This window comes from Bipolaris maydis, assembly GCF_028858645.1.
Source record: "Bipolaris maydis strain C4 unplaced genomic scaffold PSV08scaffold_1, whole genome shotgun sequence".
Lineage (NCBI taxonomy): Eukaryota > Fungi > Ascomycota > Dothideomycetes > Pleosporales > Pleosporaceae > Bipolaris > Bipolaris maydis.
Window position 1 is genome coordinate 2,148,028 of NW_027093857.1, and position 25,732 is coordinate 2,173,759.

Here is a 25,732-nt window from a genome sequence, read left to right on the forward strand (position 1 = left end):
TCCGTGCACCAATTACAAGACGTGATCGACGCCACCACACCTGTCATAATTAGCTGAAATGGGCGGTAGCGGGGCCCATCAGCGGGTAGGTGGAGTATCCCCGGAAAGTTACCCAGCTTTTGAACAACTCGATGCAGTAGTGGCGTGTTTAGTGTAGGACAGAACTGATGAGCATTTCCTGGGGTCGCGACTAGTGTGGAGGATGTTGGAATGGGGTTCGGAGAGAAGATCATCTGAAGTCTAATGTTGATCCTCTACACTTGCAATTTTTCTGGTCCTTTAGCATTTGATTTCCTTCTTTTTTTCCAAATTCCCGTCGAACAAGATCTTCTATCGTTTCCTGGGGATTTTCCAATTCGATTTCACCATGGCTGGACAATTGAAACACGAGAAACCATCCTCGATACGAATTGAGAATGTAAACAACATCAGCAACGCGGATACCCCAGGTCGTAACTCGAGTTCTGAAGAGGAAGACGCAAACGAAGAAATCGTCCGGCATCTACAGACAACAGGAGAAGATGTAGGCTTCACATGTACGTATCCCCTCAACGACAAATTCACTTTCAATCACCAAAAGATTTACCAACCTTCAAACTCTAGTCAACACCCTCATGGCCGCCATATCAATGGCAATGTGCTACAACGCCTACCTCTTCACCCTCCTCATCCCTCCCGCCATTCTCACCTACATCAACACCGATCTAGGTCCCGACCCACGCTACACCTGGATAACAATATCCTGGAACCTCGGAGGCGCCATGTTCGTCACAGTCGGCGGCCGCCTCTCTGACATCTTCGGGCGCCGCTACTTCTTCATCGCCGGTGCCATCATCCTGATAATCGGCAGTATCGTGAGTGCAACGGGCCAGAGCATCAACCAGATGATTGCCGGGGGTGCGCTGTTCGGGTGCGGCTCTGGGTTCCTAGAGATGGCGTTTGGAGCGGTGCAAGAGATTGTGCCGAGTACGTATCGGCATGTTACGATTGGCTTGTTTGATGCTGCGTCGATTGTGGCGCAGGTTATGCCGTTGGTGAGTTGGGTTATCATTAAAGAAACGGGGAATTGGAGGATTTGCTATTATGTTATGATTGCTTTTCAAGTCGTCAATCTCGGTCTGTTGGTTTTGTTCTACAATCCGCCGTCTTGGGAGCAGAAGAGAAGCGAGCATGGTAAGTCGGCTGGGCAGCTTCTCAGGGAGTTTGACTGGCTGGGCTTATTTTTGTTCCTCGCTGGATGTACTTTGTTTATTGTTGGGGTGAGTTGGGGTGGTTCAATGGCGCCATGGGTGTCCGCAACTGTGCTCGCTCCTATCATCGTCGGCCTACTCACACTGATCGGACTGGGCTTCTACGAGGCCTACTATACCCTTTCTGCGCCTCTCTTCCCACCTCGTCTCTTTAGAGCTTTGAGACATTTCACGGTTCCCATGCTGGTCATGGCCATCGGTGGGATGCAGTACTATTCTAACGCAACACTATGGCCCCGTCTCTCACAACTCATTTACGCAACAGATGAGATCTCAAAGGGCTTATACGCCGAGGTACTCCCACTAGGTACTATTATTGGCGGTATCATCGTGGCCTTCAGCAAATACATTGGCCACCAACGTTGGGTCATTATGTTTGCTGTCGCTTTGCAAACCGCTTGCGTTGGCGCCATGTCAATCTCCACGATGGATAACCCCGCTAAGTCCATCGTTCTTACTGTCATCATCTCAACATGCACGTCGGTCAACTTGCTGAATGGCATGGTTTTGGTCGGATTTGGGATAGTTTATCAAGAAGACATAGGCACTGCAGCTGGTTTGGCGGGTACTTCGCGCCTCCTAGCTGGTGCAGTTGCGACCGCCATTTTTGGGAACGTTACCAACAACAAATATGGAAACATGTTACCTGAGCGTGTCAGATCTAACCTAGCTCCTTTTGGCCTCCCTCCTGCCATCGTTACTAGGCTCATCGCAGCCGCGAGAGCAAATAGTGCTGCTACATATGCGGCGATTCCAGGTATTACACCTGAAATTCAAGCTGCGGCTAGCCTGGGCAACAAGCAAGCCTACCTCGAGGGGGCACACCTTTCTTATCTAGTTGCCCTAGCTTTCGGACTATTGGGCGTTCTAGCAGCTTTCTTTATTCCGAGTGTGGATAGGAGAAAGTATACAAGCAAAACAGTCGCAGTTCAAAAATCGGATCGAAAAGCGTTGCAAGATAAGAAATCGATGGATGCTGTCGTATCTTAGATCTTTGGAAATTTCAATTCGCTCATGCGCTATTAAAGTTGTACACATATGTCTTCTTTCCGTAGAGGACTAACTAAGAATCTTAGATGTAGGCCACAAATGCAATTTCGATCTATCACTATTGGCTGCGTTTTGGTTTAGATACGAGAAGCTCTTTCAAAACTTCTACGATCGTGCTCTTACTTTCTGTCAAGGGCGTGACACGTTAAGCTCTACTAACATAGAACAAATTCTCGCTGGGCAACGTTTCCATCAGACAGATGACTCAGGATTTCCCCGTTCATGAGTCCATGGATATAACATTCTCCGACAACCTGAAAACGATAGTCGCCGACTGGTCTTAGAATCATGGGGCATTTCGACCCAAATAAAATAGCCACAACATCTCCTCTCCGAACAGCTATGGGAGCCAGGCCCAAGTATCCAGTTGATGTCGTGATTAGGGTTCTTTGCTCCAGAGAAATGGAAGCAAGAGACATGATTTTGGCGATTTTTGAAATGTAAGGCTTCCTATCGAGGTACTGTGGGAAGAAACTTTGGAGATCTTGGCCTCCAGCGTGGAAATGTTTATTACCCTCTCTGAACTTGTGAAACCGCTTATAGTTTCTTGACTGAAAGAGTTTGAGCTGCTCTTGGTCACCAAGGTGGTTGTCCGAATTTGAATATGTATCGGGTTCCTGAATCCATGGTATCCTGAAGAGTGGTTCTTTCCTCAGTCCAGGATAGCCCAAGAGTATGGTTTGATGAAGCGCTTGACGTGTGAGGTCACCATACCTATTTGGAGAGGTATTGTTACTCAATTGAGTAGAGTGCTGAATTTGGGAAGTCTCTGCCGCAACTTCATTCACAGTATCCACACAAAATCCACTGCAAATCAGGAGGCTCTCGTTCTCCTGCCCTTTCTCAAATCTTAACTCAGTTGGTAGGCCTCCGCTCGCTGCAAAACGTCGAAAGTAGTGAATATGGTAACGCAAAAACGGCTGTCTCCAATCAGGTACCCATGACGGCCACCCCTTGCTGGTAGGGATGCCTCCTACCATGATGTAACTTATATCACCTCGGTTTTTGACAACAGATGTTGTGAATTCTGTAAAAATTTGCTGCTCAGAAAGCGAGTAATCCGGGATGAGATCCGCAGAGATCATAGGATCCAGTAAGCCGAGTACACTATAGACTTTGTCTTTGTCACAGGAGGCTTTTGCCCAACGTATAAGACTCGACAAACGGTCCAAGCTTATTCCAAAATTTGGATTGAGGGCAAGACTTACTAGGCGATGCATTCGATTAACTAGAGACCATTCATCTTGCCCTAAGTCAGTATCGGAGCGACAATCCCACTCTTCTGTGTCTTTCAAAACTTCCTGGCAGTAGAGAGCTCCCAAGCGTATCATCCTTCTAGTGAGCTTGAATCTGCCACACAAGAAAGAAGTCGAATTATGATTCACGGCGAGCTCTTGGATGATCCAAGATCGAGTCCAATAAATCTTTTTTGTAAAGGCTAAGAGTGCAGGCCATGCTTTGAGCAGCAAATTCCCTGGAAGTTCCAGTATATTTTCGACAGAGGGATTGCGACAAAGGAAATGCATCGTCTTGACTGCATCGCTGTCTGTTTCTTCTTCTTGGCCTAGCCAGACAACCACAGCCCTAGCTCGGCCGTAGATGTCTTTCATGCGTTTGACCTGCTTGTTTCTCTCTTCCACATCTTGCTGATTGATACATAACCAATCCACCCAATAAGACATACCCAAACGTGTCTCTTTCAGATTACGCAAAGCTCTTAGTGCGTTTTCGAGATTGATCGGAATATCAATATCGGTTCCGTTTACGCAGATACATCGCGTATCGCCTCCATCACCCCACGTATAGGACAAAGCCTCGAAATCACCCCAGGCATAACGGAAGCCGCTATTATAACTGTGATTTTGGGCTATGCCAGTGTGTGTAGCCTTGTCAAGTCTTGTTTGCTCCAGCGTCGAATCTCGCAGATCCACGCACGTGGTAAAAACATCCCACGCTACTGGAAATGTTTTAACTTGCGGGTTCTCTTGGTGGGATTGAAATTGAGGAAAGAATTCCAGCGGAACGTGTTCAAGAGAGCAGTTGATAGCGTCCTCAGCCGAGATAGGGCTGGATACATCAAGGAACCTGAGGACTCGGATTTCGTTCTTCGTCTCGTCAAGAGGCCTGTACTGCATCTTGAATGAGGGAGGTTTAGCAAGAAAACTTTCATGAGAAATGGAATATCGCCAGATTTCTAGATTCGAACACGGGCTTCAGGAAGTTTTGGTCGCGAAGGATAGACGAGATACCTGTCGACATCCTGAGGGGTTAGAAACATATATTAGATTGTGTACATGTGATAACGCATCTGCTACTTGTGAGGCGCAGAACCTTGTGCTTCGCCACTTGGTTGACCGGTTTTTGGATAACATCGATAACTTGATAAGGCTGTTCTGAGTGCCTTGACACTGCCCCCGTACGTGGCAGGTGGGGATAACCATGAACCAATCACGGGTTGATACAGCAATCCTGGGAATCCTCCCCATCCTTCCCCTCACCAGCAGCCCATAACAATGAATGTTGGTGTCTGCCTTGTTGAGATGTCTTCTTCACAGCATGGGACAGGCGTCGTGATTCTGAGCAGGGAAAGTCATACATGATGCTGGGGCTTGAGTGGCGTATCGTAAACAATCGTTGCCAATTTCTTGGCATGCAAAAGGTAGCTAGTCGTACAGCGACAGCAATAGCATCTATGGTGATTAAAGGTGCTAGGGATTTTGGGTAAAGTTTTACTTGGCTTTTGATTTATGTCCGTTGATTGCTGGTACTAACACTGCTTTTACAGAGGATCAGTGGCAGATACGCTTCCATGTGATATTCATTGTCGGACCTTGAAACAGCATTCCAACTGATCTAGAGAACGCTTCGGCCGGTCTTCGGTAGCAGTATGTACACATGCTTGTGTAAGTAGTACGTATGCCCCGCGCGTTCATGAGTAGACCCACATCCCCACCTTCACGACAACGGGGTAAGCTCACCGTACCCACCACTACACATTGCGTCAGGATGTTGTGTGTTATACTTAACTTGATTTCACAAACTTTTTGAGCTGAAGTTTAAGTTGAACATATACGAGATCCTGGTGATAGGCTCCTGGATCAAACGTAAGTAATAGTGTAGCCCAGTAAGAGGGCTGAAGAAGCGAAGCTAGAGTATGCTAATGATGAAACTGAGAGAAGCGCCAAGGCAGATATACATGTTAGTATGATTGCGCTACATACAGTTTTTTTTGAACTACTTAGGACTCGAGCGCATGTGTTGGCAAGCTGGGGTAAGAGGCGCATTGACCTTTTGACTGCGTTGTGAAATGCAATTGCACTTAGGCAAATACTTATCAAGAGAAAGATATTCTCCTGACATCCCATCCTGCTATTTTCAGTGTCGCACGAGACCTTGCCAACGTATGCAGTTGAGACAAATCTGCCCAGGGACGCAACAAGAGATTCAGAACAACGTAAGAAAGTAGCCACTTTTAATTCCATGCTGTTACACCTTTAATCCCACTTTTCAGTTGATGTCCAGAGCATAGTTCGGAAATCTAGTAGAAGTGCTGGTATTTGAGCGTAATGTTGCCCAAGGTGGTGGGAAATCCATAAAGTAATTCATGCCGATAAATGTTTGCTTCCTTCCTTTTCATAGTCGGATATCGCCAATACAAAACGCCCTGAAATGCCGAAATGACCAAAACGCCGCCCATTGGAAATCCACTATGACGCTTACAAAGCCTCGAGCTCGAAGTCGTCCAGCTTGTCGCGATATTTCATAATGTTTCGCTTAATCTTGGAAGAGTCGACCCAGGTCACAAAGTCCTCCATATTTCTGGTGACGAGGTATGCGGGATCGGTGATGACATCTGTTCCCACACGGACATGACCTTGCTCAATGAGCGTGGTAGCGGCTTGGATGTGGTCAGCCATGCGCAGGCGTGTCATGACAACAGGCAGCCTTCTCCGTGCAAAAGCAGACACGGTGACTTTGTGCTCGATGTCGCTCAGTTTTCCTCTGCCTCCACCACCGGTACCAAGAATGCCCATGTCCCATAGCTTTTCTAACATGAGATCTTCGTGTTTTCGTCGGAAGGGATCCGAAGGGTCGAGGGCGGCAATCTTGTGGGCGAGCTGTCGCAATGAACCCGCGAGCTGGTTGTACTTTCGGTAGTCATCTCGGCCTTGGATGGCATAGCGTCGCATTACCGCTGCTTCTCGGTGACTGTTCTGAAATCAGTGTCGCTCAAAATTATGAATGGCGCATTGTACTTACTCATTGTCGCTCTTGTATGTGTTGAAGTCGACCTAGCAGCATAGAATTAGCATTTAAGGTGAACCGTCGCGTGGTGGAACACGGCCCAGCGAGCGCATACCTTCTTCAAGAGCTTCTGCTCATGATGCTTGAGCTTGCGCACCATTGTGACGACGGGCGACTGAGTGCGTGTGGGAGTTTACGGGTTGTGGATGTGAAGATGGCGTCTCTTGGAAAATGTTGCGCGGAGCACGGAGATCCAAAGATTTGTTTGGCAGGGATTCTGCGGGCACTAGTCGGTAGCGTGGCTGTAGCTGCCCCTCCCTCCAATTACGGCGGGGTGCATCCAAATTTCCTTCCACCGCGTCATTTAGAGTCAGACAGTTCCTTACTATCATTCAAAACATTGAAAACAAATATTTCGCCATGCCGACGGTTCACATGCTCGATTATGTTGCTGGCAACGTCCGCTCCCTCGTCAATGCCATTGAAAAAGTTGGCTACACGGTAGAATGGGTCAAGTCACCTGCTCAGGTTCCCGCGGCAGAGGTACTACTCCTCCATAACCAAAAGGTGTACACCAATTGACAAGTGCTGATACAGCATCGCCAATAGAAACTCATCATACCTGGTGTTGGACACTTTGGACACTGTCTCTCTCAGTTGGAAAAGGCTGGTTACAGTGAGCCGATCCGCGAACACATCAAGGCTGGAAAGCCCTTTATGGGAATATGCGTTGGCCTACAGGCGCTATTTGAAGGATCCGAAGAAGATGCAAAGGTCAAGGGATTGGGTGTGATACCAGCGCGCCTGCGTAGATTTCAAGACACAGACAAGAGTGTACCTCACATCGGATGGAACAGCGCAAACACATCACGGCCTGGCGAGGTGACAGATGAGTCATTATACGGGCTTCGACCGACATCCAAATACTACTATGTTCACTCCTACGCTGTGCCTTACGAGGAGGGTAAGTTGGAGAAGGAGGGATGGACAGTCGCAACCGCGCGGTACGGTGACGAGGAGTTTGTGGGCGCAGTGGCAAAGGACAATGTCTTCGTCACGCAGTTCCATCCCGAAAAGAGTGGTGCTGCAGGTCTTCGCGTCCTTAAGGCTTTCTTGGAAGGGAAGAAGACACAGAAGCTGCCCGAGAAGCCATCGTCAGTTGACACAAAGGAAGGTCTCACCAGGCGAGTCATTGCATGCCTCGACGTACGGACGAACGACCAGGGTGATCTCGTCGTTACAAAAGGCGATCAGTATGATGTCCGCGAAAAGTCGGGTGCTGGAAATGAAGTGCGAAACCTAGGCAAACCCGTCGAAATGGCCAAAAAGTACTACGAGCAAGGCGCTGACGAAGTTACCTTCCTCAACATCACTTCATTCCGCAACTGCCCTGTTGCCGATACACCAATGCTCGAGATTCTGCGTCGCACAAGCGAGACAGTCTTCGTCCCTCTCACAATAGGCGGAGGCATCCGCGACACTGTCGACACCGACGGCACTAAGATTTCTGCTCTGGACATTGCCACCATGTACTTCAAGTCTGGGGCGGACAAGGTAAGCATAGGCTCTGACGCCGTAACCGCAGCCGAGGAGTACTACGCGCGAGGCAGTAAACTCTCAGGCACTACCGCCATCGAAACCATTTCTTCAGCCTACGGCAACCAAGCTGTGGTCGTCAGCGTAGACCCTAAACGCATATACGTCTCTTCGCCCGACGCAACCCCCCACCACACCATCAAGACGGCTGTCCCCGGCCCCAACGGTGAGGAATACTGCTGGTACCAGTGCACTATCAAGGGCGGACGCGAAGGTAGGGACTTTGACGTCCGACAGCTCGTTCAGGCTGTCGAGGCTATGGGCGCAGGCGAGATTCTGCTCAACTGCATAGATAAAGATGGCAGCAACAGCGGGTTTGACACGGAACTCATCAATGATGTCAAGAGCGCTATCAAGATTCCTGTGATTGCGAGTAGTGGAGCGGGTAACCCGGGACATTTTGAAGAGGTATTTGCGAAGACGAGGACAGACGCTGCGTTGGGTGCTGGAATGGTAAGTCATTAGTAGCGAAATGTGGAAAGGATGCGTTTGCTAACTTTTACATGCAGTTCCACAGAGGCGAGTACACGGTTAAGCAGGTTAAGGATTACTTGCAGGAAAAGGGGCAAATTGTTCGGCCGTTTGAAGCGGATATATAGATGCGGGGTTTTTCTTTTGTAGGAGCTGAGTAGATATTTTGAATGATTATAGACTCTTGCATAAGTGCCGTATGCCTTGAACATTGCCATAGTTGGCAGAGCCGATTGCGTGATTCTTGATCAAATCTGCAAACATTTTTGTATCTTGTACACCACGTACTTGTACATGAAACTCTTCGCAGTCTTCTTCTTCTTCTCAACTTGTGTTCCCTGCTTCTTCTCTTTTTTCTTCCCATCAGCACCAACTCAATCAAAGTGGCCATATGTGTGTGTGTGTGTGTGTGTGTGTGTTTCGGAACAGCTAGCGGGAAAAACATTTTTTTTTAAAAAAAAAAATCAAGCAAGATGGGAGAGTTTTGGAAAGAAGATGAGCAAGGTGAAGAGAGATGGTAAGAATGGGGGGAGAAAATAATATGCAACATTCCCCATTTCCATTTTCCATTTTCCATTTCGACCAAGAACAAAAAAAAAGTATAGTGAATATGGCATAAATGCACACAACTATGCTTTCCAAGCCAAAAAGTCCAAAGAAGACGAAGGCAAAAGAAATGATCTACAAGCAACTGTTTTTGGAGGGGGGGTTGTAGCATTGAGCGACTCTTTTTTTTATTTCCTCTACTTCCTCCTCTTCATAACCTTTGTGCACATTTCCACGAGCCCCGTTTTCGCTTCCGAGTCCGGGAAGAAAGAAATAGCGTCAATGGCTTTATCAACGTATTCCTGTGCGAGGGCACGGGTTTGCTCGAGGCCTGAGGATTGGGCGACGATTTGGCGGGCCTTATATTGTACTTGTTAGCATCGAGAGTTTCCGTTTCGAAGAGCGAAAAAAACAAACAACCCTAAACGAAGAAAGTAAAAGGGAGAAAACTCACCTGCTGCACATCACCTTGTTCAGAAAACTTCCTACCAACCAACTTGCCCAAACTCTTATTTTCCTTCCATGCAAAAAGCAACGGTGCAGTCGCTAGTCCGAGCTCCAGATCCGCACCAGCTGGTTTTCCCAGCTCAGCTTCGCTAACAGTGTAATCCAGCATATCGTCTACAAGCTGGAAGGCCAGCCCAAGATTCTTGCCGTAAAGGTACGCCGCTTCGACCACATCTGGAGTCGAGCCACCGAGGATAGCAGCGGCACGACAGCTCTTAGAGATGAGCGAGGCCGACTTGAGATATGTCTTTTGGAGGTAATACGAGACTGTTTCCTCAGTCCAGATGGGGTTCTTTTCGTCGCGCGCAGTATTCTTGAGCTGCATGAACTCGCCCTCGACGAGGTTGGCAATGACAGTGGCAAGCAACTCCGTAACTTCTGGGTCGCGCAAACGAGCGAGCGCAACGGATGCTCTGCCGAGGAGGAAATCTCCGGCTAGCACTGCCATTTTGTTGCCGAATTCAATGTTTGCAGAAGGCGCCGCACGGCGCGAGACGGAGTGGTCGATGACATCGTCGTGGAGCAGACTGGCTGTGTGGATGAGTTCGGTGATTTCTGCTAGCCGCCGTTGCGAAGGGAGGATGTCGCTGTCTTCTGGGGTGTATGCAGAGTCATGTCGTATGCTGCTAATGGGGCTGGTGTCTGGGTTCTCGTCTGCGAGGATAGTCGGGTTTGTTATGCTAATGTCTGCGCTTTGGCTGCCAATTCCACCTCTCGCAGTGTTTCGGTGGGGTGTGAGGGCCGTAGCGCGGCTCATCAACAGAACGAGCATGGGCCGTACATATTTCCCCTCACTCTGCGTGTAGTACTTGGCCACAGTGTCAAGGGTGGGATGTCCTGAGCCGAGCAATTGCCGTATGTTGCCTGTCAAAAACTTCATTTCTCGCGCCACTGTTTGGAAAGGATCCATCTTTATTGGCGCATCTGGCGGCGGCGTCGCCCGCACATGCTGCGCAACATTCACAGCAGTAGCCCAGGACGATTGGTGCCGCCGCCTGGAGGGGTGGTGCAGTGTTGGGGCGGCATTCCGACTTTGTGTAGAGCGTGAGAGGGGGACGCTACTGTAGGGACATATCGAGCGGTATGTTGTGGACGAAGGACAGGAGGTTTGCGGTCGCGCGATAAACGGCACGAGCCGAGGAGAGCGGCTCAACATGGAGGGGGAGTTTTGCGTGCTGGCGACGTCGCAGAGGGCGAATGGCGGTTTCCAGGTGCAATTGAGCAATTCTGGCACGGTCCAGCAGCAGAGGAAGTGGGCGGAGGTGAGCTAGTTGCCGCACAATTGGAGTTGGCCTGTAAGCTACGGCCGAGATTTGCTAAGTTTAAAATATCCATGACGTTCGGAACGCTAACTTGCTACGGCCGCCGCATTATCCCTGTCAGTCGCGACGTTGGCGATACCGACGTGCCGCGCATGCGTGGGAAGTCGGGACGTTCTTCCAAGCCAATACATACTACAGCCATACCTACAATCACCCTCCACCATGGTGCTTCTAACCATGACACCCGGTATTGTCCGGGCAGTCGCAAAAGCTGAGGAGTTATCGCCCGACGACTACGCCAGCCTGCAACGCACCGACGAACCCACGCTCGCACATGCCACACCAGGCAACCCCATCTCCCACAGCCAGCTGGTCGACCTCTCCAAGCTGCTCAAGAAGCATCTCCCGCGTCAGAGTCTGGATGAACCTTCAGCCAGCGACGAGGCTACAAAAGATGCCGAAGAGCCCATTCCCAGGACTCTCGCATCTCTTCTCACGAGTACCACAGTGTACACCCCGCCCCCGCCCCCAAAGCCAGCAAAGACGCCCGAGTACGAGGCTCTCATGGCACGCCTCCGCGCTGAGCAAGAAGCCCTCTCCTACGAGCGCATGTTGCACCCACCGCCTACCCGCGAAACCTTTTCCCAGCGCTTCCCCCACGCCCCAGAACCCTTCAGCATCGGGGCTCGGCAGACAACGAGTGAAGAAGACGATTTATCGTACGAGGAAGTGCATCGCCAGATTATCCTCATAATCAACATATTAATCTCCATTGTTTGCGTCGCCGTCTTCATCTGGGTCGCTGCACGCCACTGGACTGTCGGCTCGAGGCTGGGACTGAGCATGGGAGGCTCCTTGGGCATAGCCGTCGCCGAAGTGGCAGTCTATAGTGGCTATGTAAGAAAGGTCAAGGAGGCAAAGAGGTTGGAGAAGAAGAAACCTGAAATAAAGGAGATTGTTAAGACGTGGGTGTTGGGTGACGAGGGCGAAGGAGCAGAAGCGACTGGATGGAAAGAGAAAGACGGCGATGGGGTCAGGTTCAGAAAGGGCAAACATCGCTAAAGAAACACTGTCGTACTAGACGCCGTCCATGCCTAACGATGACCGTAAACAAATCGACTTTACTCCAAACAGACGCCAATAATGCATCTCGTAATCACTCGCGCCCGCCAAAAAACGCATCAATAAACCAGCCTATGCACACCCTCACCTGCCTATTTCTTGTCCTTTCTTCTCCCTGCCACTCCTCCAGCAAACCTTCCTAGGTTACTCAGGCTAGACCGTGGCTTGTGTCCTGGCAGAGGACCCTGCGGTGCAGGCGCTGGAGGCGGTCTCATTGCGCCTGCAGGACTTCCTGGCCTAAGCCCAGCAACACTCTTGGGTGGCGCAGACGGAGTCGGTACTGTCGGGCCCATTTTTTCGTAGACCTCCTCTTCTTCGCCCATGCTGGCCATTCTTTGACTGCGCCTTGCCTTTTCCTGCGTCTGCTTGAATCGCTCTAGCAACTCGGTCCACTTCACCGTTGCACCCGCTTCTGGGCCGCCTAGCACGTCCCTTGGCTTCAATCGGCCAGACCGTTCGAAGTTGGATATGTTGGCTCCTCCAGGCGAGGCAATGCCACTACCGCTACTACTGTTCGCGCCGGCTTCTGAGCTTTTTTGCCGCAAGTGATTCAAGGTGGGGGAAGAGGAAGGGTGCACATACGTCGAGCTGCTGCGCTGAGGCGCAATATGCAGGTAGCCTATGGCTGAGACGCTGTTGAGGCGATTCTTAAGCGCGGCAAAAGCAGAGGATTGGGGAAGTAGCATCAGTAGACCGTACATGCACTTGTACAAGTGCGGATATCGTTCAGGCTCGAGGAGCTGCATACGGAGATCTGTAACTTCATTAGCGACCCTGTACAGAGCTCAGGTCAGGAAATCTTACAAGTGAAGACTGGAGACTCGAGAAGTTGAACCAGCTTGTCAATCTGGATAAGCATGTTGACCGTCATCTCAAGTTCGGCGCTGTAATGGTTAGTCTCGGTATCTGTACGAATGCGAGTGAATCACCTACAAGACTTGCAGTAAATGGTATGCTTGTTCGTAGGCTTGAGCGAGGAGACACAGTGAGAAGGTAGCCACGGCGTTGTGACACCAGGCCTTGAAAAGAGTGACGAAGAAGGATTGGCCGTCCTTGCTGTCAAGGTTCCTTAGTCGCCTCCGCAGGTCTGCGAGCTCTGGCGCAGTGATGAGGTTGTTGTTGAGGTTCTGCACCATGATGCTTGCAAACTCGACATCTTCGTCTTTTGCTAAGCAGTCAGCCATGGTGCGATAGATCCTTTCGGCACTGAGGGTGAGGCATAGCTGTCTGATAATAAGGTTACCGCGCGTCTCGAGCAGCCTGCGGTCAGTGCAGAACAGCTTCAGCAAGTTGACCATGAACGAGGTGAAGTATGTATCGTCGCTATGCAGAGATATCTGAGAGAGGAGTAGCAGGTCGCGCGTAACAACCGCATCGGAAGGGTCAGAGAGTGTCTTAAGCAATGCTGGAAAGGTTCCGTCATCCACTGTCAGTATCTGCACACGGGTTAGCGCTGTATAGGTCGGGCTCGATGTCTACTCACCCTGCCGGGTGCCATCCTATGTAGCATGATCAGCCACGCGATAGCCGCAACACGAGTAGCTTCATGTTCATTCAAAAATTGCAGTGTCAACGCACTGACTGCAGCTTGGTAATCCAACTCTGGTATTGGGCGAGGAGACGAACCACTGTCCTCTGCGGGCGTGGGGGACCTGCCGTCAGGTGACTCGGCCTTGTTCGCCTGGTCGCGGATGACTGCCTTGAGCAAACGGCCTGAGAGATTAGAGTCTCGCCGTTGTGTACCAGTAAGCTCCTTTCCGAGCTCAGAGAGGGAAGGGGGCAACTGGATCTGTCCACTTGCGCCGCCATCTCGCGGGCGATTGTCATCAGATAAGGATAGGATGTAATCCATAAGCGAAGCATTGACCTTGACTGCTGCTTTGCGAACGGTATCAACCTCGTGGGACATGCGAGGCAACACATGCGACAGAAGGCTCGGGACAAACGGCATGATGTCTTCTGGACAAATGTCAAAGAAGTTATCGATCCAGCGCAGTGCTGTCAGTAATATCTCCGTCTGCTCCTCTTCCATATCTACAATCCGGTTAGCACAGTTCAGCTTCTCATTTTAGACGCAAATCCTACCAGGCGGTGGAGCTAGAAAGTCAACGAGTATCCCAAGGATTTTGGGATGGTCGACGTGCACATCCTGGCCTGGTATCCAGTTGCCATCGCCTTGTCCAGACTTTTCGCTCTCGCCAGAAACAGAGCCACTTTCTCCACTGGCATCACCCTTGCCGTCAATCGAATCATGCGGGTCGAGGGGCGTAAAGTCAGACGCATCGCTTCCGCTGCGGATGCTATCGGCAGAGTTCCTGCGCTCGTCCTTGCTGTTGCTTTTCTTGCTTTCCTCTATACCCTTTTTGATTCTGGCAATCTTCTTGATTTCATTCAGGAGCCTGTCCAGCGCCGCCTGCGTCATGGTGTATACATCCTGGTTGGAGTCGCTCAAGAACTTGAAGAGGCCACCAAGGAAGCGTGGCAGGTGAGCAATCAGCTCAAGGTCGGGTATGGAATCGAGCAGTGTTATCCATGCAACCAGGAAGGAGCGGGTGAAGGGATTGATGACGTTGATGCGCTCTTCGAGAAGCGGCAAGAACCGCTCAAGGCTGAATGCGTATGGATATGGCTCATCCTCGCCGTCGTGGTGCTCAGGTGTAGTCTGCAGCACGGAGACATAGCTGGCAGCGGACTCTGAGACGATGTCTTTGATCAAGCGGTCCAGGAGCTCTGCGCCATTTTTTACAGACAGCTCCGAGTCTGCGGCCATCTGGACACAAGCATGTTAGCCCCAGTCTCGAGATGGAAAGGAAGGGGTGCGCACCTTGCAGAGAGCATCAAAGACTTGGTTAAAGTAGACGAGTATCTCACCCTTTGCGACCTTTGCAATGTTGTACATGCTCTCGCACGCGTAGTACCGGACTCGAGCATCTTGATCGCTGAAGCAGGCCAGCACCGGAGGCACGATTTCCTCGAGGTAGCGGGCGACTTCGGGCCCCAAGGCTATTGAGGCAGCGGCGAGTCCTATGAGGCCGCCATTGCGAGCGTGGGGCTGGTGGACGGCATAGGCATACTCATGGCACAGTTGATGGACAATCCTTGCTATCCTGTCGTGGTCCTGGGCGGCGAGGGCATCGCGGATGAGGCCCTCGAGCTCGAGTGCCCCGCTCTTGCGCCTATCGTAGAGCTTGTCGTTGAGGGCTTTTGTGATGTTGGCGTCCATGGTGAGGGCTTGTCGAGGGTGCAGGACAACAGTCTTGTCTACATGGCGCAGTAGCCCGAGCCTCGCATGCTGCGTATCCTGGGAGCGGGGTGACGGAGTAGATCAGGGTGCGTGCAGGCAGAGGACCATTCACCCTCCCGCCGCGGCTTGGTGTTTCCTCACGAAGACAAGACGATGCTAGCCACACGCATGCACACGCGAGTCGGGGGGCCCCACGTCATCGTACACAAGCGCCCGCACCCCTGCGCCCGCTCGTCGACTCCCGCGATACTTTCACACGCGCACACGCAGCACCCGGGCAGAGGCTCTCTTGATATGCCATGGCTGCCCCCTAGTGCCATCATCATGTCGGCACCGCGACCCTTTGCTTCTTCCCTCGCCCCCGCAACCATGGCCATGACGCTCGACAGCCTTGTCTGCCGCTAGAGCGGCTAGCCTATTGGACGCGCATCAGGTTCCCTCGCTTTGGCCAACGCCATCTGCCCACTGCCTCACACCCATTACTCTTGCTGGTTCACCTGCGCCGGTCAGGTGCGTCAGGCTGCCCGATGCACAGGTTGAAGAACAAGCTGCTGGCCCCCCATCGTCGGGACCGACGACAGGACGACATGGACAAGCTGCGAGAGCCCAAGCTGTCTCCCATCGCAACGGGCGGCTTCAAGCATTGGGCCGTGGCTTTGTAAGTCACCACCTGCGCAGCCCCAAAGCCAAGACTAACCGCCCCAGCATCGTCTGCAACTTCAATGTTGACATAGGGTAGGCAGGAGCCAAAGATCCAAAGCTCGCGACAGCATGTTGAAACTTGAGCCAGTCCGGAAATCGAGATTCTCTACCCGCCTCACATCCCCTTCTCCACGAGCGACTTGAGCGCAATTTGTTTCAACAGGTATCGTTTCCTCGTCTCACTCACATCGGCCTCGTCTAAGGCGTCTGCAGCTTCCCAGAGCAACAAAACACCGAAACCGCTGAGGATCTTTGCTACGACTTTGCCATTACCAACAATTCGCCTGACATCCAGCTCGCCTCGCCCAATGCGCCCCATGGCAGCGCAGTCACCTTCTATGCCTCATGTATCTTCCGCCAAGAATTTGACGATACCATGAAGAGGAGCTTCAACCAAAGAGCCCTGGTCTTGATTTCCCATCACAACTTTACCGCCCTGAGTCACCGCATCTTGCAAAAGATGACGGAATCAGGCCATCTCAGTGATCCAACCACTCTGGAAGCGGCATACCGGCAAATGAACAATTGGATGCCCCCAGCCCTTGGCCACCATGACCTGCCTTTTCTGGGCAGTATGTTGAGACTGGACATTGCACCACATCGCGCTTTTCCTCTGCAAGGCCTTCCAGGTCCCAACCCTCTGATATCCGACACTACTCAATCCATCTATGCCTATGAACCGATTGGATCCTGGGACACCATCATGCACTACATGCCATGCATTACCGACCTATATGTGCTCTACGAGAAGTTAATACTGTGTGAAAGCGTCATCGTCATCGCAAAGTCTCCCCAACTAGCGAGCGAGGCTGTGTCTTCGCTGATTGACCTTATCTGCCCGGTCCCCTATGCTGGCGTGGTCCGGCCGTATATGACTATGCAAGCAAATTTCAAAAGTATCGGTATCGATGGTGGTACCCCAACGTCCTTCATCGCTGGTGTCACCAATCCTTTTCTACTGAAGCGCATCATCGCCGCTGTCGAGGCAAGCCACCAACCCCGGCCGCATATATTGTACTTGCAAAACTTTGACGGTCCTGTACCCATGCGTCGCCACCATTCGTTACATCACAAATCAAGCCGCAACGCACTTCTCGATCTCCCGGGTGGTGGTATCGAAGTCCACACTCCCCCAAAACGCTTTCTCAAATCAGACCCAACTATAGTATCGCAGATTGACGCTTTGCTCAAGCTTGGGGATCAAACTCAAGACCTTGGTCCCATTATACGCCGGCATTTTGCCGAGCTCACCGCTCAGTTCATCGCCCCTATCAATCGCTATCTCGCAACGTCCCATGTTGTAACGCCGGGAGGCAACAGTAGGTATGCCAGCTTCCAGGTACGAGAGTTTTTAAGCAGCGTTAGCAAGCACGGAACCAGCGTCAAATTCCGTGGATCAAATCCGCTACAAAGGCATCGCGCAAGAGACGGCATGTACGAGACATTTTGCAACTCGCCAAACTTTTACTCGTGGCTCGAAATGAAGATATCACTGGAGAATGAAGCTTCGGCCGGGATGCTGAACGCGCCGATTGTTAATTCAGGCTAAGGGAGTTGGGGTTTTATTCTATGAGCAAGATGGTTGACGCGCAAGTGCATGTAAGGAGGATATAATATACCCTATGGCGAATGTGGCACGGAAGATCAGTGCTGGACGGGGCGTAATAACGGTCATGTTTGCCATTTTTGAACCAGGCAGCTCTAGTCTATATAATCGATTGATAGATGAGCGAGACCAACTCGCTCCACGAATAGAGACGTTTTTTTTGGGCGAATGCATTGCAGCCATCTCCATCTCCCTACCGTTGTGGTGCTCTGCCCCATTTGGCTTAGCGTACCCCCCGCATTTGGGCCTACTTCAAAATTGTTTCTCGTAGTCAACCCCCCACAACACGACAAACTAACACCAATTGTGTAACCTTGCTTTGAGTTGAGAAAGATGGATATCACAAAGATTCAGGAGATTGAGCTGCCTGCGGCGTTTGACGCCCATGTGCACTTGCGCGATGGAGAAATGTCTCAGTTGGTTACGCCTACTATTCGTAAGGGAGGTGTGAATACGGTCTATGTCATGGTACGTTTTGTGTTTCATTATCTTATGACCATGATTCCAGATGGATTCATCACCCTTCTGTTTCTTGTCTGTTCCTCGTATCATACGGTATCTTGCCTTTCCTTCTTCTCCTCCTTAGTCATCACACTCTTTTTCACATGTCACGTGTATCTTCTTTCTTACTTTAAGTTTATGCAATTTATACTCTCCTGCCATAAATGATGTTACAAAAAAATGAATGCTATTTTTTTTTGGCTGAAATTAACACATCACACAGCCAAACCTTGTTCCACCCATCACTACAGTCAAGCAATGCCTCGAGTACCGCGATCGACTAAAGTCCATTGAGCCAAATGTCGAGTACCTCATGTCCCTGTACCTGCACGAAGACATCACACCCGAAGTCATTCGTGAAGCCAAAAAAGCCGGAATCACCGGCGTGAAATCGTACCCTGCTGGTGTCACTACAGTAAGCCAAATCCCACATCAATATCAACAACCACACGATAAAACTCTCAAGAAAGAAAGGAAAAAACACCACTAACCAAGCCCCACAGAACTCCTCCTCCGGCGTCCTAGACTACAAAACCTTCTACCCCGTCTTCGCCGAAATGGAAAAACAAAACATGGTCCTAAACCTACACGGCGAAGTCCCTTCAACCCCCTCTCACGCCCCCTCCTCCAACAACAAAGACACCCAAGCAATCACCATCCTCAACGCCGAGCCCGCCTTCCTCCCCACCCTCCTGTCCCTACACCAAAACTTCCCCTCCCTCCGCATAATCCTCGAACACTGCAGCACCGCCGCCGCCCTCTCCACCGTCCTCTCCTGCGGCCCTTCGGTCGCGGGAACAATCACCGCGCACCACCTCTCCCTCATCATCGACGACTGGGCCGGCGACCCGTTCTGCTTCTGCAAGCCCGTTGCCAAGACGCCTGAAGATAGGGATGCCCTGATTCGCGCCGTGGTGAGCAGTAACGGCAGGTTCTTCCTCGGAACGGATTCGGCGCCCCATCCGCGCGTCAAGAAGAGGGGCGAGGATAAAGTCGCCGCCGGCGTTTTTACCCAGCCGCATGCGCTGGGCTATGTGCTGGATGCGCTCGAGAAGGGGGTCGAGAGGCGGGTTATCGCCAAGGAAGAGGTGACGCAGGAGGGGCTCGAGGGGTTCTTTGGGAAGTGGGGGAGGGCGTTTTATCAGGTTGCGGATAGCCGAGGGGAGAGGGTTGTGCTTAGACGGGGTGGAGAGAGGATTGTGGATGTTTTGAAGAAGGAAGAAGGAGGCGTGGAGGTTGTGCCGTTTAGAAGAGGGGAGCAGACGTGGGGTGTGGAGTGGAAGTAGAGCATGGAGATTGGATGTGTAAGGTGACCTACTTGGTATGGTAAGGTTGAAGATTATTTTTTTTTTGAGTGGGAATTTCTGTGTAGGTACAGTATGGGTATGAATTACGAGGCATAGTATATGTACATGTGGTGTTGTGTAAACTGTACGGTAGATTGACTTCTCAATAAGATCAGGGAATAAACTCTCGCTCTATTGCCTTTTCCTTTACCGTCGTCATCAATCAGATCTGGTCACGACGCTTTGCTTCCACCTTTTTACTCCAGTTCTTCGGGACAAACTCAACTGGCAGTCCCGAGTGCCGTGTGTATCTTGCCTTTGTGGGGCCTGTTGAACCTGTTGAACCTGTTGAACCAGTCAAGCTCTGTCTGCTATCTCTGACTGGGTCAACGGAAATTTCCCTGTTTTCGAGATTGGCAGTGGCATCTTGCGCCATGCTGGTTCGTGCCTGTTTCTTTGGCCGTTTGCTAGAGTCAAAGTCCTCTTCCCTTGTGCGTTTGGCATGAGCTTGTTGTAGGATAGACTTTGTGCTATAGTCCACCGGGGTTAGAGAAAGGTTATCTGCGTCTTCAATTGAAGTAGAAGATGTTTCTGCAGTCCCGGTCGATGTGAACTCTAGGTCGTTGCTTTCAACAGCTTGAAGCAGTCCTAATCCGATAGCAAAACCTACTTTACGGTCCACACCATTACCGGCAATTCTCCACTGGTCTCTGATTGTTCCGATAATCGGCTCAGCATCAGGGATGCCCTGCGCGCGGCGAGCCTCCTGGAGACTGATTGTACGTGGCTCTTCCCAATGCATCACAGCACCATTCCTTGAGTCTGAAATAGACGCACCGGTTGTAATTGTGGGTACTAAGCCATCTTTTTTGATTCTTTGATAGGATTTTCCGATCTCTCTTTTCCTGCGTAGATGAAGCGGAATAAGCCCAAGGTCTTCCGCTTCTTTGTACCCACAACCTGGGGGTTCTTTTGGTATGCAATCAAGTAGGGCCCGATCTTTTCTAGTAGGCACGTTCGGAATCCGGTGGTCCGGGTATGGTATACATGTTTGTGCCGTGCTGTATCCAATATTGGGCAATCCTGAACTAACAGTCTCTGCAGGGACATGATAAAAGGGTGTTGGGTAATGCTGACGCCCGGCACAGAATTCTCCGTTGGGTAATTGGCCTAGGCTTCTTGAACGAACCTCTTCATCAGATCGGCTGTGTGTGTGATAAGGTTGCACGATTGGCTGGAGACCTGGAGCTGCTATTGTGACTACTGCCCGCGATCGTCGCTGTGCACTTCCATAATTCCACGAATCCATGATATAATGGCTCACTTGATATCCCAATGATACCAAGCAAGCCACCATTTGAGATAGTGCTGAGCCGGCGCGCTCTGATGAAATGTTCAATACGTTCTCCAGTACACCGTACAAAGGTCGGTAAAGATCTACAAAAGAGCAGAATGTACTAATGAGAGATGCGTTTTGCAGTGAGCTCAGGCTTAGGGGATTTTGCTGAAGTCCGGAGAATGCTGTGAGAACTATTAGCAAGGTGCTAAGTTAACCAAATACTCAGTATACGCACCAACGCATGGACACCCTGCAGCAATAAAGTCTACGTCGCCAACTCTAACAATGAAGTTTGTGTCACCCTTGAGCGCTGAATCGAGAAAGGTGTTTACTGAGCCACAGTACAGACAAACTGTCGTATGATTATTGATGTTCGCTTGCTGCGTCCGGATAGCATGTTGACTGGAGTCAACAACAGTACGAAACTCCACAGCGCCACCTTCTTCGAGACCTCTGTCTAGCACTCCACCACCACCGAAGAGGCTAACACCTCTCAGTTTGGTATCTAGACCTATTTTCGTGCGTTGGCGCACATTACATGGCAGGCGCCGAAGATATACGAGCCTCTTTTGGTCATCCTTGACACTCAATCCCATTGAGATGAACCATAGGTGGCCTGCTCCTTGGCGGTTGTAAGGGAAGGGCACCTTGTTAGTCGTGACATCTGATTTTGAGACGAATCTTATAGAGCAGTGACGCTCTAAACGATCAGATTTTGTCTCGGAATATTCATCCGTGAGTACAAGTTCGTTTGGAGCAATATTCGATCGGTGCAGATTCTTTGCTAGCTCAGCGCAATCACGCTCGAGTCGCAACAGCTTCCGCACAGTCACCGACCCCTTCTTTTGGTCAATCTGTTGGATAACGACTGGCTCTAGTAACTGGTGATTTTTTGATGGTTTTAGATAGACTGTGTCACCAGACTTATACGTAGTAGCGCAAGGTGAACGAGTAGTTTCCTTATGACATGAGCAGGTCTTGTCATTGTCCTTCATACTCACAAATGAGCTCCCTTCTGTTATGTATTTTTGCCTGACGAAAAGACGCTTCGCATTGATAATGGAAGGGCACCAATCAATATCGTATTTGCCCTTAACTTCAGTGGATAGCAGCGCTCTCTCTGTACAATTGCAATGGTCCGATAGAAAGACTTCGTTTTCCAGAGGATAGTATGCCTTGGCAATGTTGGTATCATGAGGCCAATACAGCCACACTACAAACAGTTGCTGAATACCGTTGTCGAGGGTTTGCGTGCGTTGTACATATGCTAGCCAATTCCGTTTCGTATATTTCCATAGTTTGCTGTCTTCTTTGTCTGGGACTACGGCTACTACATCCCCAACCATTACTTGTGATTCTCCATATGGCTGACAGGTTTTGGACAAGTCGGCATAGGAAAGCGACGCTGAGGGTGTTTTCAAAAACCCAAGCTTCTTTTTCCTAGTTTCTTGCTTGTCAAGGACCTCCTTAGATGGGGCTTGTGGTCGAATTTGCTTTCCGAAGTACATGTCTTTGAAACAAGCATAAACAGTTGGTGTAGCAACCGTCTGCTCAGGACCTGTCTTTCGCAGGTTATTAGGCGTAACAGGTTTCGCCATGCACTCAACCCATAATGGCTGCCCAATAAACTGATTAGGATTTGGTCGATGAGAGGCTTCCTTGTACAGGTACTCAATATATGTCACAACAGCAACTCGGAAGTCCACTTGATTTCGAAAAGTCGCATGCCATTTTTCGAAATCGCGATTGTCGCTAAAAGAATCCTTTAGAAAGGTGTGAAAGTCTTCACGAAAGCAGGCGAGAGAGCGCGAAGCGCTTTCCATGTAATGAAGGACGTGCTTTCCAAGCTGAGCTATCCAGAGGAAGGCGTCCTGGAGGCGCTGATATTGTGGTGTGGGTTGAGTGAGCCGATACCAGATATCGTATTCCTTGTCATTGGCCGCTATTTCAGATTGGATGTAGGACGTGACCTCTGGATTTTGTTTGTCTGTGTAGTCTTTGATAGAGCACTGCTGGAATGGTACACCCTGCACATAGTGCTCGATATTTCCTAGGCGTACAAAGCCATCGAAGCATAGTTTCTTATTAAGCGGAAGACCGAGAAAGTGCAGGCAAGCTAGCTCGTACGCTCTTTTTTCGTAATCTGGAGAACGGTATATTTCGAAGTTATGCAAGTCAACGACTAGGCGTTGCTTTTCGCGTTTGTGCTCATTGTGTGTAGTCTGTATGCGTTTTTTCCATTCAATCTTGTCAGAGTTAGTATGTTGAAAATCGCGTAGTAGGTCTTCTTACCTTGATGTCATGGATAGCTTTAAGTTCCGGCGTGACAGGTGCTGGTGGTGACCAGCCAGTAGCTTGAGATTGGGCGTAGTCGCTCAAGGCTGGCATGTTATCTTCTCTTTTGCTGTGTAAAAGCGTGTTGACTATTGCGGAATGCGCAAGGTACAAGTAAAACAGAGCGTCGCATGCGCTGCAAAGTAGAACGAAAGAACGATTCTGCGGGGACTGCTCCAGAGTCTCTGGAAACGAGAGTGATAGACAAGCTAGCGTCTTCCTAAACGAGGGTGGAGGTGGAAGAGACCGCCAAGGTAGAAGTAAAAGTGAAGGTAGGAATCAAAGGTGAAAGTGAAGTCGATAGAGCGAGCGACACCAGTAGTAAACAAACAGCAAGCAGTGCGGCGAAATGGTCCAACACCAACAAACAAAGAATTTGGCAAACGGCTTGTCCTAAGACTGAGTGCAGCTATACCTCTGGTTGCAAAACGGGTCAGGTAGCAAGAAGTTGTGGAAGAAAGGAAGTGTTTGCTTAGAGGTAGTTGCGAGAAGGTGTGAGGTGCATTGGCCACTCAGTGGTGAAAGCAAATAGGAAGGAGTCATGATTGTGGGGTTGCAGTGTGTTGCTAGTACTTTACCAGCGAGAATGTAATATTTGCGTGTAGTGATAGAGCAGGAAGATTCTTGTGTGCCAGGTCAAGCATGTGATGAGCGAGCGTATTGTGGTACCAATTATACTGTAGCCACAGGAACGATTAGCGCACCCTCACTACAACGACACTCGCAAGCACGTGCATGGGACGAGAAGAAGTGAGAGAAGCATGTACAAGTTTGAGATCTATCATACAAGGAAACAAATATGTATATGTGTGTGAGGTATCTAGGTAACGTCATGTATGCCCCATGCTCAATCCATGTCCGGGTCAGGGAAACAAAACCGCCGTATGTGGTGCCATTAATCTCGCAAGAAAACGCCCGCTGAACGCCTATTAATCTTTTGTTCGCGCTGCATGCCGCATGCACGCGTAATCATCAAATGCTCATTCAGTTTTCATGCGGGGCATAGTCCCAGATGTGGCTCGAATCGTACGACTCAGTCTCTTCCTTTCTAGCTTTAGGGTCGTCGCCCCTCTTCTTCGCCGCTTCCCTCAGCTCGTCGAGTTCGCGGTCCATAGTCAAAAGCTCAGCCCTGAGCTCGCCAAACCTTTTCTTTTCGTCTTCGGTGAGGGGAGAGTCTTTGCCGTCCTTCTCCGCCTCCTTCTCCTTCTTCTGGTAGCCGTCATATTCGCTGAATTTCTCGTTGCGCGCATCTTGTTTCTTGAAATATTCGTTGAATTTAGCCAGGCCACCAAAGCAGTAGCCGTAGCCGTCGCAGTAGCACGTGTTCATGGCTGGACAGTGTACTTCGTGGCCAGTGAAGATGTAGTGCCAAATGTATTCGAAGATACGGCCGGAAAACTGATCGTCCATGCCGGTTGTCAGGAGCCATTTTCGGTAGTGGATGAAGCGCTCAATGGGCACTTCTTGGATGCGCTGGCGCGAGACGGCGAATTGGGCGCAGCAGATTCCCGAGATGGAGGGCGGGATGGGGGCGCCGGGGTGGATCTCCTCCCAGACCTCTTTGCGCCAGTAGATTTCCTCTGGTTTGTGGAAGAAGTCAAAATCGCCGCCGGGACGGTCCATGTGTATCCAGTCGGGACAGCCAGGTTCGTGGTGGCAGCGCACATTCATGTAACCCATGCGGGCGACGCGATCGTGGTTGAGGCGCTTGATCATCTTGGCAGCGTCGAGGCCGAGGAGCATGTTGTTGTGCCATGCGTGGCGGTGGGCGTGCATGAAGATGACGGTGTCGGGAAGGTCGTTGTAGTGGTCGATGATGTAGGTGAGGTAGACCTGGAGGGCGCGGGTCAGCCTGCATGCACGCGCAACGGCAGCAGCACGTGTGTGAAAAGGGCATCATACCATGGCCTCGCGGCCCTTGTTCTTGGGGATCTTGTGCTCGGCATCGGGATTGTCGACTTCGTAGACTACGAGGGGCGCATCGGGAATCTCGGTCTGCATCCAGCTAATGTCCTCCTTCTGGGTCTTGGGGACGACAATCGTGTACGTGTAATTGCTCCCCGGAGGCTTGCGCACAGGGTCTGAGAAGCGCAGGGGCAGGCCAAAGTCGAGCGGGTCGCCGCGCAGCGAGGGACGGTTGGGCGGTGGTGAGGTCTGGGGCTTCCATGTTGCCAATGACGAGCCGCCTGCACGAGGGACAGCATGCAGGTACCACCACACCAAAGTGACGGCAAGGAAGACAAAGACAAAGGGAATGATCCTGGGCGGGCCGCTGAGCATGATGGCGGAGATGGCGGAGAGGGATGGGGCAGGAGGATTCACGGCATTGGAGAGCGGACAGGCGTGGGCAGGCAGATGAATGCACGCAACACACGGGCGGAGACAGACGCCGTCGTCAGCGTGGCCGGGGGGTGGTGGTGGAGCAGGCCGTCGCACGTATACGTATCGTGTTTGGCGTCACTGGCCCTGTCTGTCCACCGTTAGGGCCCAGCCAGACGCGCACGCCTGTCCCCCACTATCCCCTTAGCATCCACCACCTTGGCAGGGCCACCATGCATGTCATGTTTCCAGCTGGGCCGTACATGTGTGGATACGTAAGCACACAGGAGGCGGGCTGTCTGCGGGTCCTTGTCTGTGCAACCGATGTAGTATGTTGAACTGGATGTAGTAG

The 25,732-nt window shown here is 50.8% G+C and overlaps 9 protein-coding genes across 9 annotated transcripts; 4 read left to right on the plus strand and 5 right to left on the minus strand.

Moving 5' to 3' along the window:
- Positions 1 to 367: 367 nt before the first annotated feature.
- PSV08DRAFT_242769 (fungal trichothecene efflux pump) lies at positions 368 to 2,240 on the plus strand (the record flags this gene model as incomplete). Its single annotated transcript, XM_014218538.1, has 2 exons — positions 368 to 536; positions 604 to 2,240. The coding sequence occupies 2 exons, from the start codon at positions 368 to 370 to the stop codon at positions 2,238 to 2,240; spliced, it is 1,806 nt and encodes a 601-aa protein (XP_014074013.1).
- A 198-nt stretch (positions 2,241 to 2,438) lies between these two features.
- On the minus strand, positions 2,439 to 4,459 carry PSV08DRAFT_193238 (heterokaryon incompatibility protein-domain-containing protein). The gene has a single exon (XM_014218537.2). The coding sequence runs from the start codon at positions 4,433 to 4,435 to the stop codon at positions 2,456 to 2,458; it is 1,980 nt and encodes a 659-aa protein (XP_014074012.1). The 5' UTR covers positions 4,436 to 4,459; the 3' UTR covers positions 2,439 to 2,455.
- A 1,492-nt stretch (positions 4,460 to 5,951) lies between these two features.
- On the minus strand, positions 5,952 to 6,771 carry PSV08DRAFT_257902 (uncharacterized protein). The gene is made up of 3 exons (XM_014218536.2): positions 6,661 to 6,771; positions 6,561 to 6,592; positions 5,952 to 6,509 (listed from the first exon to the last, which is right to left on the minus strand). Exons 1-3 carry the CDS (start codon positions 6,703 to 6,705, stop codon positions 6,017 to 6,019), a joined length of 570 nt encoding a protein of 189 aa, XP_014074011.1. The 5' UTR covers positions 6,706 to 6,771; the 3' UTR covers positions 5,952 to 6,016.
- Positions 6,772 to 6,929: 158 nt separating this feature from the next.
- Positions 6,930 to 8,810, plus strand: PSV08DRAFT_257911 (uncharacterized protein). Its single transcript, XM_014218535.2, has 3 exons — positions 6,930 to 7,088; positions 7,155 to 8,594; positions 8,651 to 8,810. The coding sequence occupies exons 1-3, from the start codon at positions 6,966 to 6,968 to the stop codon at positions 8,738 to 8,740; spliced, it is 1,653 nt and encodes a 550-aa protein (XP_014074010.1). The 5' UTR covers positions 6,930 to 6,965; the 3' UTR covers positions 8,741 to 8,810.
- Positions 8,811 to 9,087: 277 nt separating this feature from the next.
- On the minus strand, positions 9,088 to 10,903 carry PSV08DRAFT_2772 (isoprenoid synthase domain-containing protein). The gene is made up of 2 exons (XM_014218534.2): positions 9,613 to 10,903; positions 9,088 to 9,517 (listed from the first exon to the last, which is right to left on the minus strand). The coding sequence occupies exons 1-2, from the start codon at positions 10,819 to 10,821 to the stop codon at positions 9,356 to 9,358; spliced, it is 1,371 nt and encodes a 456-aa protein (XP_014074009.2). The 5' UTR covers positions 10,822 to 10,903; the 3' UTR covers positions 9,088 to 9,355.
- Positions 10,904 to 11,121: 218 nt separating this feature from the next.
- Positions 11,122 to 11,826, plus strand: PSV08DRAFT_257951 (uncharacterized protein; the record flags this gene model as incomplete). The annotated part of the gene is made up of 1 exon (XM_014218533.2): positions 11,122 to 11,826. A coding segment is annotated over exon 1 (532 nt), but the record flags the coding sequence as incomplete, so codon positions are not given.
- A 3,299-nt stretch (positions 11,827 to 15,125) lies between these two features.
- On the plus strand, positions 15,126 to 19,578 carry PSV08DRAFT_406638 (glycoside hydrolase clan GH-D; the record flags this gene model as incomplete). The annotated part of the gene is made up of 6 exons (XM_014218530.2): positions 15,126 to 15,273; positions 15,980 to 16,028; positions 16,209 to 17,429; positions 17,931 to 18,069; positions 18,326 to 18,517; positions 18,606 to 19,578. The coding sequence occupies 6 exons, from the start codon at positions 15,126 to 15,128 to the stop codon at positions 19,386 to 19,388; spliced, it is 2,532 nt and encodes an 843-aa protein (XP_014074005.2). The 3' UTR covers positions 19,389 to 19,578.
- Positions 19,579 to 19,611: 33 nt separating this feature from the next.
- Positions 19,612 to 23,115, minus strand: PSV08DRAFT_167954 (S-adenosyl-L-methionine-dependent methyltransferase; the record flags this gene model as incomplete). Its single annotated transcript, XM_014218529.1, has 4 exons — positions 19,612 to 19,918; positions 20,003 to 20,909; positions 20,963 to 22,973; positions 23,020 to 23,115. The coding sequence occupies 4 exons, from the start codon at positions 23,113 to 23,115 to the stop codon at positions 19,612 to 19,614; spliced, it is 3,321 nt and encodes a 1,106-aa protein (XP_014074004.1).
- Positions 23,116 to 23,812: 697 nt separating this feature from the next.
- Positions 23,813 to 25,458, minus strand: PSV08DRAFT_193259 (uncharacterized protein). The gene is made up of 2 exons (XM_014218528.2): positions 24,964 to 25,458; positions 23,813 to 24,894 (listed from the first exon to the last, which is right to left on the minus strand). The coding sequence occupies exons 1-2, from the start codon at positions 25,339 to 25,341 to the stop codon at positions 24,046 to 24,048; spliced, it is 1,227 nt and encodes a 408-aa protein (XP_014074003.1). The 5' UTR covers positions 25,342 to 25,458; the 3' UTR covers positions 23,813 to 24,045.
- Positions 25,459 to 25,732: the final 274 nt, after the last annotated feature.